This window comes from Melospiza georgiana, chromosome 13 (assembly GCF_028018845.1).
Source record: "Melospiza georgiana isolate bMelGeo1 chromosome 13, bMelGeo1.pri, whole genome shotgun sequence".
Classification (NCBI taxonomy): Eukaryota; Metazoa; Chordata; class Aves; order Passeriformes; family Passerellidae; genus Melospiza; species Melospiza georgiana.
Window position 1 is genome coordinate 2,276,788 of NC_080442.1, and position 13,078 is coordinate 2,289,865.

Genomic DNA, 13,078 nt, shown 5'->3' on the forward strand with positions numbered 1-13,078 from the left:
GGGAGATGGATGGAGCCGAGGGAGCCCGGAGCAGCTGCGCCTGAAGCATGTTTATAAATCTCAGCCCACATCCCCCGTTGTGCTATGCCAGCAGCCAGCTGCAGGCTTCAGCATGGATAATGCATGGAGCCAAGGCCAGACACGTGGGGCTCCTTCAGAGACAGAAATGAAATGCAGACCTTCTCTTTCTCCTTTTCCTCCTGGAAAACGTTGCGAGCAGATCATGGTGCCAGCACATGGCTAAGAGGCACAACTGGCTCATCCCAGTGAGCAAGAGATGCTGGGCTCTGCCTTCAGAGGAAGGTGCTGGGGACCTGCCCTAACAAAGACATGGCCAGGCTGTGATGATGGAGACAACCTGAGGGAGAAACCAACTGCTGGGAATCCACAGCCCAACTCATGGTTCCAGGCATCCCAAAGAGGGCACATGGAATATGGCCTTCTGTTCCTCCTAATGCAGCAGTTTATGGCAGGCAGGAGCCTGTCCCCCTTTCCTTAAAATCCAAAGAAGCTCCTGGCTGCCTCCTGCACCCCAACCCAGCCCAAATCCCTCCCAGTGCTTCTGCTCTCCCTGCCAGCTCAATCCCTCTGAAGGCAGAGAAGGCCACGTGAGCCACTGCAAGTTAATTGCATGGCAAACCACTGGAGTCTCTTGTGCATCCCGGGGCCAGTGTGTGATATTAGAAACAAGTGCTGGCATTTTTCATCCCGACCACCACAGTCACAAGAGAGAGATGAAAGAGGAAGGGGCAAAACGAGCTGGCACCGTGTCTCCTTCCCTGTTGGAACACCAGACCTCCAATACACACCAGCCTATATTTAACCCGCTGCAACCAATCATACCAAATCCCCTCCTAATCCTCCAACAATAACCCAGGACAATTTAAACCCCAGGATAGATCCTAAGCAGCTTTTTTCACCCACTGTGTCCCCCTCCCACGGCAGGATGATGAGCAGGCATGACAAGGGCAGCAGTGAGGAAGCAATGCTTTCACATCTCCAAGAACGCCGATGCTCTTGAACAGAAGGAATCCCACTTGGGTCACTCCCACCCCGCCTGGTTTATGGGAAGGTGACATCTCTGAAGCTCTTAAGGAATCAATATCACCCAAATCTGGATGCAAACCACTCAGCATCCTGCTCACCAATGCTCCCATCAGAGTTGTATCCCAGCTGGAGAAATCAGGGGTTGGTGATGGTGCAAAGTTGCCATTCAGGAAGGCAGAGTATGAGAAAATCCTGGCATTATGTGGGATGGAGGACAAGGTGCTGTGGACACCAGGAGCCATTCTATTGAAGCACATTTCCCCCTTTTTCAAAGACAAACCCCCCAAGCCCAACCAAGAACATCTCCATGAATTCCTCCTCCACCTGCATCACTTCCAGGATGCCCTGGCTTTGGGATGCCCCTTCTTCCATTAATTTCTTCCCCAGCTGCATCATCTTTAAAATGATCTTTGTTGTTTCCCCTCCAGCTGCATTACTTCCAGGGTGCTCCAGCTTTTCACCCCGTGTGCAGAGATCCCACCTGACCTGTAGTGCTCAAGCTTTGGGACACAACACCAAAGCTGCTCATGGCCACCATGCTCCTGCCAGGAGACAGGGGACACCACAGGGCTGTCCAGCATAATTGTCACCTCACCCAGTGAGGAGAGATCACTCACCAATTACCATCACGGGCAAAAGAGACTCACCCTGGGGAAACTGATTTAATTTATTATGGATGAAATCAGAGTAGGGTAATGAGAAATAAAACCAAACCTTAAAAGACCTTTTTCTGGCTTCTTCCCAGGCTCAACTTTACTTCTGATTTCTACATTTCTGCCCCCAAACAGCACAGGGGGATATAGAATGGGAGCTGCTTTTTCTCCCCTTCCTAAATACATTATCCTGCCCTCATGGGTGATAGGCTCTGCTTTAGCTGACCTTGTCCAACATGGGGGAAGTCTCTGGTGTCTTCTCACAGAGAAGTGCCCTCTATCAAACCTCAACAGGCAACTGGAACATGGTTTGCCTGACAGGGCCAGAGGGAGACAGCATCATCCCATCACACCATGCAGGGATGGATGCTCAGATGGTGCATGAGTGTCCCTGGCCATCCAACTGCTTTCCAGGACTGCAGCACACAGAAGGATCACTGCCCTGGACTCCAGGAGAGAGGACTGTGGCCTCTTCAGAGACCCATTTGACAGAGTGCCATGGGACAGAGCCCTGGAGGGGAGTGGGACACAAGGAAGCTGGGTGACATCCGAGGATCATCCCTTAATTTAGGAGCAATGCATCCCAACAAAGAAAACTCAGGTGGAAATGCCAGAAGGCTTGATGGATTAACAAGGAACTCTTGGAGAAACTCAAACACACAAAGGAAGCCTGCAGCTGGGGTAACCCACAGCTAAGGGGCTCAATGACTTGTGTGCCTTGATTTTCACCAGCAACACCTGCTCCAGCCACACCACCTGATGGAGGAGGCAAAGACAGGGACTGGGAGAAGGAAGAACACCTGTAAGAGAAGTCCAAGGTGTGTAAATCCATGAGACCTGAGGAGACCTCACAGTTCCCATGAGAGCTGGCAGAGGAAGCATCTAAGCCACTACCCATTGTATTTGAGAAGTCTTTGCTCTCACCCTCCCATCTTCTCCATTCTATCCCTATCTCTTGCATTTCCCTCCTGCTCCAAGCAAGGACAGGTCCACTGGCATGTGCCAACCCTGGGCAGGCTTGTGCTCCACCATACCTTCATGAGAAGTTTGCAAAAGGACAATCCAAATGTCTGGTGCACAGAAATCTGAGCCATGGGTAACCTGCCACTGACACCCCAGCAAGGAGCTGGAGGAAGGGATGTCCATTGTGCTGATGTTTTCCAGGTGCTGCCACACCATGATCCTCACAGCTCAGAGGGTTTGTGTTTGTTTTGCTGGGATCAGCACTGGTGTGGCACCATGGGGAGGTGACAAGGTGACATGATCCAAGCCAGGTGACACCAGCTTCACTGAGGGGGATGGAGGAGAGCTGGCAGCTCGTGAGGCAGCCACGAGAGCAATGCTTCCTGGTGTGATCACATCAGATAATCTGTTCCTCAGTTCCTGAGGATCAGAATTACACACAGCAGCACCAGAGGAGCTCCCAACACAGCTGCTCCCCACTGAAAGTGGCCTGATAAAACACATCCCTGTGCAAGCCAGGCTCAGCAAAGGGACAGTGTCACCAGCACAGCCACAGGAGAGCAAGAATAACAGTGTCACTGCCAGCTAGACCAGACCTTGGGCCAACACCAGCCTGCAATGGTGGAGGAGAAGGTGGACCCAGCCCAGAGACAGATGGTGGGGAGCCCTCTGGATGGCTTTAGCAAAGCTCATGCACTCATGGCAGATTTTCTAGTGGGACATGAGGACAAAGTTGGTTCAGGGAAGAAGGACATCATGAGGTTCACTGGAGCTTCACACTCCCATCTCAGATGGACTTGTCCTTCTTGCCTAGCTTACCCTTCCAAGCATTGCCAGGCTTTGGCTTTAGAAGCTTTTCTCTGTGATTTTGCAGACCCACATGGAGAGGAGCAGGCTGGCTTCAGGGAGATCTTAAGAGTCCTTTCCAGAGCCTGAAGGGGATCTCTAAAAGAATGCTGAAGAGGGATTTTTGCAAGGCCAAGAAGTGACAGGCCAATGAGTAATGGCTTTAGCTGTAAGAGGGGAGATTTAGATTGGATATTAGGGAAAAAAATTCCTTCCTGGCAGGATAGTGAGGCCCTGGAACAAGTTTCCCAGAGAAGCTCTGGCTGCCCCATCCCTAAAAGTGTTCAATGGGACTTGGATGGGACTTGGAGCAACCCTGGCTAGTGGAAGGTGGGGGTGGAATGAACTGGTTCCACAGCAGGGGCTGGAATGAACTGGGCTTTAAGGTCCCTTTCAAACTAAACCATTCCTCAGTTCAGTGATTCTAAACTTGATTCAAGCCAAGAGCTGCTCCACTGCTCTGGGGTCCTTCCAAGCAGTCCAGTGAGGCTGCTACATCCCAAGGAGCAAGGGGAGAAATTGATCCCTCTGGAGATATTGAGGAGAGTCTCCAGATGCTTTGACGTTGCAGACATGCCCTTGGTGTAGCTTTCTCCTCTGTATCCTTTGGGCAAGGGGAGATGGCTGCTGCATCTCTGGACATTTCACAAGCTCCAGCTTCCAACAGCCAGATCCAGCACCACCCTTGACTCCATCTTTGACAAGGGGAAGGCAGGGGAGAGATGCCAGGCAAAAACCAGTTCTGGCTCCCCCCGCCTTTACAGTCAAGGACAAGAGATGCTGTGTGACTGAGCCAAGGCATGCAGCAGACCCAAAGAGACCAAAGGCAGTATCAGGGCTTTTTGTGCAGGACTGGATGTGAAATCCTTGCTCCCACCAGTGGCAACCATCAGCAGCTGGCAGAGCATCATCTCTGTGCGAGTTCACTGAATTACCACAGACTAAAAATACCTGGGCTGTGGGAAATCACAGGACACCTCCAAGGCATGCTCTGAAATGGTGGCTGCAGAAGCCAGGGGCAGGCATGGAGCTCCACGGTGGGGTGAAGAGCAGGAGAAAACAACAGCAACCACTCCCATGGCAAGGCCTCCCAACCAGGAACTGGCAGGGAGGGATGTTTCTGTGCTCCCTGCCTCATCCTGGCACGGCCACTGTGACCCTCTTCTGATTTCCACCCAAAACCACCCTACAAAGTCCAAGCACTGCCAGCTTTGCTGCTGCCCATGGGGTTCTCCAGCAGCCCTGGGATTTTCAGGGAACTCTGCACCTCCAGGGCTTTTGTGTTGAGGGAAATCACACCAGGACAACAGGCTGATGGGGCTGGGGAGATGGGGGAGCCCCACAAGTGAAGGGTGCCAATGTTCCTTTGTGCTGCTGTGTTTCCCAAAACCCAGCCCAGCTGTGCCTCAGTTTCCCCAGCTGAAGGTGGTGTATCCTACAAAGTGACCAGGCTCTTGGAGACATTGATCACACAGTGCTGGGGAGGTGGTAGATGAGTGCAGACCTTCCACAGATTTCTTTGGAGCAGATCCACCCTGCAGATTCCCTGGGCCTGGGATGTGCAGAGCAGGAATTCCAAACTCTCCTGTTTTGTGTTTCTTCTCACAGGTCTAACATGTGACATCCTTCTGCTTTGGAGCAGCAGAATAAACACACTTACAGCTCCCAGCTGCCTCAACCAGGGTGATTTTTTTCCTATATGGAATGGATGGTAAAGGAGAAGAGTGCCAAGGTCCCCATCCCCAGCTAGACACCCCAGTCTTCCCTGGCATGTTCCATCCACTGCTCTCTTCCCAAACAGCTCAGGTGCTGTTTCTCAATATGCTTTTTCCAAGCAGCCACAGCAGCACCTGGTCCTGTGCCAACCACGGTTTCAAAACCAGTTTGCCAGCAGGAAGAGAGAAAAGGCAAACTGGGCCAACTCCCAACTTCCCAAAGCATGGGACAAGAAGAGAACCTCACTGGAAGCAGATAATGGGAATGGAGATTTCAGCTCAGCTTCCATCCCCAGTAACAGTCTCAGTGAGGAGTGGCTGGGATAAAGGCCAACAGCTTCATTCTCTGCACAGAACAGCAATGGAAGAGTGGGAGCAGATGTCCAAGAGGAGCACATGGATACCTGGCTGAGATGACCCAACAACCAGCCTCCACCACCACTGCTCTCTCCCACCTTTGTGCCTCTGGACTGTTTCTGCTTCCACACACAAACACAAGGAGTTCCCCCCATGCCTCCCAAGGCAGAAACCTCCAGCATCCCACTCAGGCTAGAGGGAAGGCCAAGTTCCAGCACTTGCCATGGGCCACTGAGCCACCTATTCATCCCTGCATTCCTTGGCAGAGCCCCAAGAGCAATGAAAACCCATCAAAGGACCTGGGAAAGCACACCAAGCTGTGCACGGATGAGATGAGCTCCAGTGGAAAAAAAAGATTGGATTGGCTTGGCAAGAGAGGCGAGAGGCTGATCTCCCACTGAGTCGATTTTGAGAGCTCCACTGGGGTTTTTTAATCCAGCAGGAGATTTCTGCCATCTCCCAGGGTTTGAGTGTTTTTGTGACAGACCTGCGGGTTGCCAAGCAAAAATGAAGTCAACTCTGTCGAATTCCCCTGCCGGCTGGCACGGCCTTTCCCCTGGCACCTCCAAAACAAGTCAGCTCTTGTCCAAGGGCAGAGAAATGGCAGCTCAGATTTTTGCCTGCTGTCTGGGCAAAAGGATAACGCAACACATGGGGCTGATGCAAGTACTGGCCCATTACTCCCTTTACTGGATGGATTATGGACTGCTCTCACACGGCTCCTCTGTCCTGACCACCCACCTGGTGGCAGGAAAGCCCAGGACAGCAGGGACATGGGAAGGAAGGGACTGCCACAAGTCCCCCGTGATGAAGCTCCATGACACTCACCATCCTCTGTCTCCTGCCAGACGATGCCCTCCAGGTTGACGCTGGTGCCAGGCTCGCAGGGGCCCAGGCACTCGGGCTCGGTGGCCAGGGCCACGTCGCACGTGTTCACCCCCACCGAGCGCGTGCGCACCATGATCTGCTCGCACGGCGACGAGATGTCGTTGTTCACCACGGGGACGAGGAGGTGCAAGGGCAACACTGCAGGCGTAGAGACTGGAGATTCCATCTGCGGGGAAAAAGAGAAATGTGGTCATTGTCAGGAATACTGCTGGTAACACAGCAAGGAGAGCAAGTATCAACAGATATTTACATTTCTGGAGAACCTCAAGCTCAGAACTGCCATCTTCAGTTCACGGCCCACACGCCATCAGAGGTCAAGGATCTCGCAGGGCTCTGCTGCCATGCCCGTGTAACCCTGGGGAGCTCTGTAGTCACAGAGATCACAGCCAAAAGTCCTTGTGCAGGAGATATCTGTGCTCCTGCTTGAAAGAGCTCGTGGCAAGTTCCTTCCCCGACGGCTTCTGTAATCATGCCCACTGAGGATGCCTCTTGGCTATGGCTCAGATGTTAATGCAGTCAATGACTTTGGACCCCATGGCTCCCTAGAAGAGCTTCTGCTCAACCAGCAGGACAGGACAAACGAGTAGCAGACTCCCTCTGGCACCCATGAAAACCAACATCCTTCTCCTTCCAGAACCACCCTGTGACCACCTGCAGACACAGGCACTTGGATCATATCCCTCTTCCCTATGCAAGTATCTGCTTCAGAGCCTGATCCAGCCATTGTGCTCTCTTTGCACACAGAAACCAGATCCCACAGCCAGAGCTGGGCTTGGAAAGCCAACAAGCCAACATGCCAAGTGGAAGCCCAGCCAAGCAACCCTGCTGCTGAGAAGCCAAGGCCCTTGGCCGCTCTGCCACGCAGGCAGATTACAGCAGTGTCAGGAGGAGGATGGCTGATGGGCTGATTCTGTGGCTGGCCAAGGCAAGGTGGAGACCTTCTCCTCGTTGGGGCTCATCAGCCAAGCCAGCCACGGCCAGCCACCCCTACACCTTGGCTTGAGAGGACCTGCAGCAAGGGGCGAGCGGCTCCTCTTCAGCTGAGACTTCCCCTCTTCACCATTTGTGATCTTTAGGCACTGGGCTACCTCAGAAGAGAAGCAGACTGAGGAAACCCATCACATCCGCCGCAAGTGCTGACCTGGGTTCCTGTTTCAAGCAGGCAAAGATTCCTCTAGAGCACCCAGTTGCACTCCCAGACCCTCTGAAACTCTTCTGAGGGAAAACAATAGACCTGGAGAGCCCAGGTTTGTGGTTACCAAGTGTGGACATGGGCACCAGCCCAGCCTAGCTGCTGACTCCCATCCTGGTCCTGACCAGCTGCTAAATTTCCCTGCTCTCTCTCTTGCTCACACATCTCCCTCCTTCCAGCAGGGGAAACAACTCCAGCAGAACCTTTCACGTCCAACCCAGCCTGCCCCACCCGATGGGGTAACCACAGCAAGCGCCTGGAGCATCACATCTCCCCACCAACTGCTGACCCACAGATTCTCTCCACAGCCCTGGTGACACAAATCTCTAGGCAGAGGAGCAGAGATGAGGACATCACATCCTGGCTCTGATAGGGCAAGTGGATTTGCTTTTCCAGCAGAACACAAAGCACCTTCTGTCTGCAGCCCTCTCCCAGTATTGCATCCATCCTCTCTCTAGACAGCTCATCAGAGCAACATGCAGCCCACCTGGCACTAAAGATGGCCTGGAGGTCTCTAACAGCAGTGGTTGGACCCCACAGCACCCTCCCCAGCAGCACAGCTTGTCATCCACAACCACCTCCAATCTCCCAGCAACAGAACCAGCTCTCCCCCAGGAGCCCATCTCCAGACCATCCACCTCCAAGGCTGCCATAGGGCCAGTGGCCCAACTGCACCCCATTTGATTCAAGAAGGGTGGTTTTGGCATAAAACCGCCCCAGAAGGCTGCCAGAGGAGCTTCCAGAAGACTCCCACAGGAAAATCACTCCCCAAAACACAGCAAGCTCATCAGCACATCCAGGGCAAGATGCTCCAAGGAAGTGGGATGCTTCTTAGAAGGGGTTCCTCAACGCCCCATTCTGCAAAACACACATCAGTCACCAGCAAAGGAAGAGCCAGGGAAGAACCAGGGTGGTGGGCAGCAGGAAGAGCCCAGGGAGTGGCAGGGATCCCTTTCCCCCATTGCTCAGGGAGTGGAGGCTGTGTGTGCATGTTGGAGACCTGCTGAGACCGTTCAGCTTCCTTCCACTCTGCAACAGAAACCACAGCGCAGCTCAGGAGCGTTTAATTACAGTTCCAGCTCTGCTAATTATTGCCCGGTCACATTCGTAATCTGCATTATGCCATGGTGCATAATAAGCAGCTCACTGAGATCTCTAATAAGCAAGGCAGCTTGATGGGATTTCATATCTCACCCTGCTCTGTAATAAGCAGCCTCTTTCAGCAGCCGTGGGGAGACAAGGCGGCTCTCCTGCTCCCTTGCCCCAAGCTCCAGAGCAAAATAAAAAGGTTCAGGATGGTTCTTCAAGGGTGAGGGCAGGAGCAGAGGAGGTTCTCCACTGGGACACAACCAAAAAAAAAAAAAAAAAAAAACAACTGAAAGCCATGCTGGAGGAAAAGACACATGGATCAATCCCTGAAATTCAGCTCCCCCTCTGTGTGTGCCTTATCTCCCGTTGCCATGATCTTTTCACCCTCCAGCTTGCTGAGCAAGGTCAGGAGATGCAGGATGGCTGGGAGAGCCCTGCATATCACGGGGCAGCTCCCCTGGCTGCTCTTCCCCTCGGAGGGAGAGAGGGAGCCTGGGGCAATGCTGGCTGGGGGTGGTGGGCAGCACTCACGCCCCACAGCAGTGCATTTCACATCACCTCCAGGGCTGTACTAACCGAGATCCCCAGCTCCAAAAACGAGCACTGTACCCTCTGGCCACCCCCCACACTGCTTTTAGGCCCTAAGTACCCCTTGCAGAAATAAAATTTCTTTCTCTTTCCAAGCTCTAAGATGAAACACCGGCTGCACTCAGACTGCTGGAGGAAGCTGGTGTGTGTGCAGGGGAGTGAGATGGGGCGAGGCTGCAGTGTGCCAGCGCTGGCCATCCGTGTCCGCCCGCTGCTGCCTCCCCTGCTGAAAGCCCTTTGTGTTTGTGGCAGAGGCTTTCCCATCACGAGGAACGTGCTCTCCCCAGCGCCGAGGACACAAGTGGAACGGAGCCAAGCCCGGGCGGCAGCGGCCGGCACAGCCTCTGCTCGCTGGGGGAAAAGCAAATCCACGCAGAGCCCCCAGCGATGCCAACGGCGCCGTGGCATGCCAGGCTCTGGGGGATCATTAAATCCTACCCCTCGTTACAGCCGCCCCCAGGAAGGTGCAATGGGGTGCCACAGTGGGTGCTGCTGGCATGGAGAGATGCACACAGAGCAGTGCCTGCCATCTTAGCAGCACTGGTTAGTGCATCAGCTGCCCTCAAGGGGACAGAACAGCAGCAATTATTAATGAGAGAGTGAGAAGAGGGCAAACCAGAAATAAAAACACCCCACTGGTTTTAATGTCATCTAGACCACCCATTCATATTTATGAGAATTTTGATTTGTCCTCAATAATAAAAGTCAGGCAAGAAAAATGCATTTTGGAGTGATAAAAGCCAAAAGCAAAAATCCCCGAGAAGAGCAACTAGCAGAGATATCTGCAGTGCATTTCCAAGGGCAGAGAGGGTGTGAAGGTGCAGGGCACCCCCAGATCTGTCAGCAGAACTCAGGGTGAGACCACCAAAGCATGTGAGATGGTTCTAGGCTCCAGCGTATCCCCACATGAAGAAGCTATGCAGCACCATGTACCATTTTTCTCACCTACAAGGTCCTTTCACTCCTGCAGACACAGAGACAAGAAAAGCCAAGAGGGAGCTTTGTTACTAGTCACAAACTCATGACTCTGTGTCAGAAGACAGAATATGGACCAAAGGTGCTCCAGCACAGGAGCATTGCTCTCAACACGTCCCATGTCACTGATCAGCTCAGCTCAACATTTGGGTGCTCTGATGTTTTCACTCCTGTCACCACATGCCCCACAGCTTTGCTTTTTCAGAGTAGGAGCTGGGAATGTTAGCTTCCAGCTCCTTGGTGAGACACCCCCAGGGAGCAGATCCACCCAGGTGGCAGGCATCTTCAGTGGGCATCTCTAGACCCCCAAAGCACAGCACCACAGTTCCTCTTCCCCTCTGCTGACCTTGGAAGGAATTTCAAAGAGTCTTCTCCAACCTGACCCCCAAAGCTGGGTATGCAGAGCCTAAAGACAAAATCCCTTTGTTGGCTCTGGTGCCCACTATGTCTATAATTCCATCTTAAATCCACCTGCAAGCAGAACTCCCAACAACATCATCCCAACACGCTGGAGGTACAGGCTCCAGAAGATCCCCATCCCAAACAGTGCAGGTGCCACTTAACCCTGACTGTTTGCTGGCTGGATTTCTCCAGCAAGAAAGCAGCCAACAAGAGCTTCCAACAAACACCCACATGCAGGGAAATAATGGTGGCACAAGCGTCAGGTGCAAGGATGGAGCCAGGAGGGTGGCCTGGGACACTGATCCCAATCCTGCTGCCCATTGCTCTCCCCTCTTGCTGTAGCAGGAAGTTGAGGTTGCTGACATCAAGATGTGAAAAAAGGATTCTGTTCTAGACAAAAGTCTGCCTTTCCCTGGATAAACACAAGCTCAAATAAACAAAGCCAGTTATTTCTACAGGCCACAGGAACACTTGGGGAACATATGGGTTCCTTAGCTGGCAAATCTGAGCCCACAGGGCAACAGGGCAGTTGCTCTAAGAAAAAGAGATTGACATTTGTGACAGCCCTCCCTTATCAAGAAGCAGTAAATGCCACAAGGAAGGATTAATGCTTCCATGCGCTTCCATCTGTGCAGAATGCAGTGGGTTCAGCATTGCACTCCCTGAGTTTGCCACTCAGAGAACACAAGTGAGTGTGGGACCTCCTGGCCAGCACCACCACCAAAGAGCCAGGCAATTCACATGGGAAGTAAGGAGTTTTAAGGAGCAGAGATCCCAACTTCCCAGCCCCAGGGCTCTCAGCATCCCCCCAGAAACATGCCAAGAGAGGCCAATTCCCCACCACTCTCCTTCACAACTTGTTCCCAGTGCTCATCACCATCTGCTTCCACCCATCAGACTTGGGATTCATGGCATCTCCCAGCTGTGGGGCTGCTGATGCCAAGGTGTAATGGGAATGCAGTACCTACAAAAGGTGCCTCCGTGTCCTTTCCTGCCCATGCTCCAGCTCTGAGATCCAGGAGGGGGTTTGCTCCATCCATGCAAACACTCTCCCTGGCCAGCAAGTCCCTGCAGAATGGCCAGAGCAGATGGTGGCCAAAAGGATGGCACAATGCAGCCCAGTGCTGGCATTGGCAGCACATTCCCAACTCAGATCAGTTTTATCTGGGCACTTTTGGGCAGACCTGGCTGAGCAAGTCTGTTCTGGCCACAGGAACCAAAACCTGGAAGAGGATTACCTGCATAAAGCTCCCAGCCCCACCACCAGCACCACCAAAACCACATCTGGTCACAGTTACTGGGAATATCAGGGTGAGCCATCCCACCCAGTGCCACTGGAGGCACAACCTCCCACCATGCCAGTGCTGGGGGCTGATCCAAGTACCCAGCTGATGCAGACAGCTGGGTGCTATCAACCTCAGCCACACTGCTGGGGAAATGCAAATACAACCCAGCATGACTTACGAGGAGCTTTCTCTCTGCAGAGGAGAGGGGAATAAAATCACTGCTTGAACACAGCCTGTCTTATCTCAGTGCTTGCAGCGTTTTGAGATCAAGAGGAGGCAGACACCGCAGAGGCACAGCCTTGCATATTACTGTGTCTCCAATAAAGCCAGGAATAGTATCCAAGGCAGACGTGCTGGCACCAAGTCACCTGCTCCAACCACTTACAAGACTATCAGATCTGCTCCTGGAAGGGAAAAAAAGGTGTCTCCAGCAGGAGAGAGGTAGTGAAGAGCAGTGATGAAAGGGGACAGGTGACATAAGTGAGAGACATGGGAAAGAAATCCAAGCTGGGACCTCTGTGCATCAGTCCCACCACACGTCAATGGGTCTCCATTCAGCCTCATCAAGCACTGATATCCCACAGATGGGCCACAGGTCTCCTCATTTATTGAATTAAAATGTGAAGCAGCTCAGTTGGTGGGGGAAAAGGGAAAGATCCCATGTGGAAAAGCAATGGAGATGCATCTGGGTCATAGCAGAGCAGAAACTATTAGAAACATAGAGCCTGACCACAGATGGCCACAAGTACCCTTCACAATGACCAACCCAGCCTCCAGCTCCTTCTTCAGCACTGCTGCTGCCATGGTCAGCTGTCATCCTCACCTCTGGCAGTGCTGCCTGAGCAGGAAAGCTCTAAAGACAGCAAGTGACTTCCCACTGGGAACCCAGGTCCCCCATTACACCCCACAACCTGTACCCACCCTTCTGCCAACACAGCCAGCCATCACAGATGCATGCCTGGCTTCTCCTATTTTTGTTTCCTACATCTCCATCCTCCAGCATCCCCTGCACTGCTGACACCAGCCATGTCTGCTGCAAGTCAGGTTTCTATGTTTAAGAACCACTGTGAGGGAAAG

General features: G+C 52.9%; 1 protein-coding gene across 1 annotated transcript in view; it reads right to left on the reverse strand.

Moving 5' to 3' along the window:
* Positions 1-13,078, reverse strand: part of ZNF609 (zinc finger protein 609) — a 61,816-nt gene that overhangs the window by 7,749 nt on the left and 40,989 nt on the right. The window contains exon 3 of the mRNA XM_058033143.1: positions 6,410-6,635. Within this exon, the coding sequence (XP_057889126.1) occupies positions 6,410-6,635 (226 nt within the window). The remainder of the gene's footprint in view (positions 1-6,409; positions 6,636-13,078) is intronic.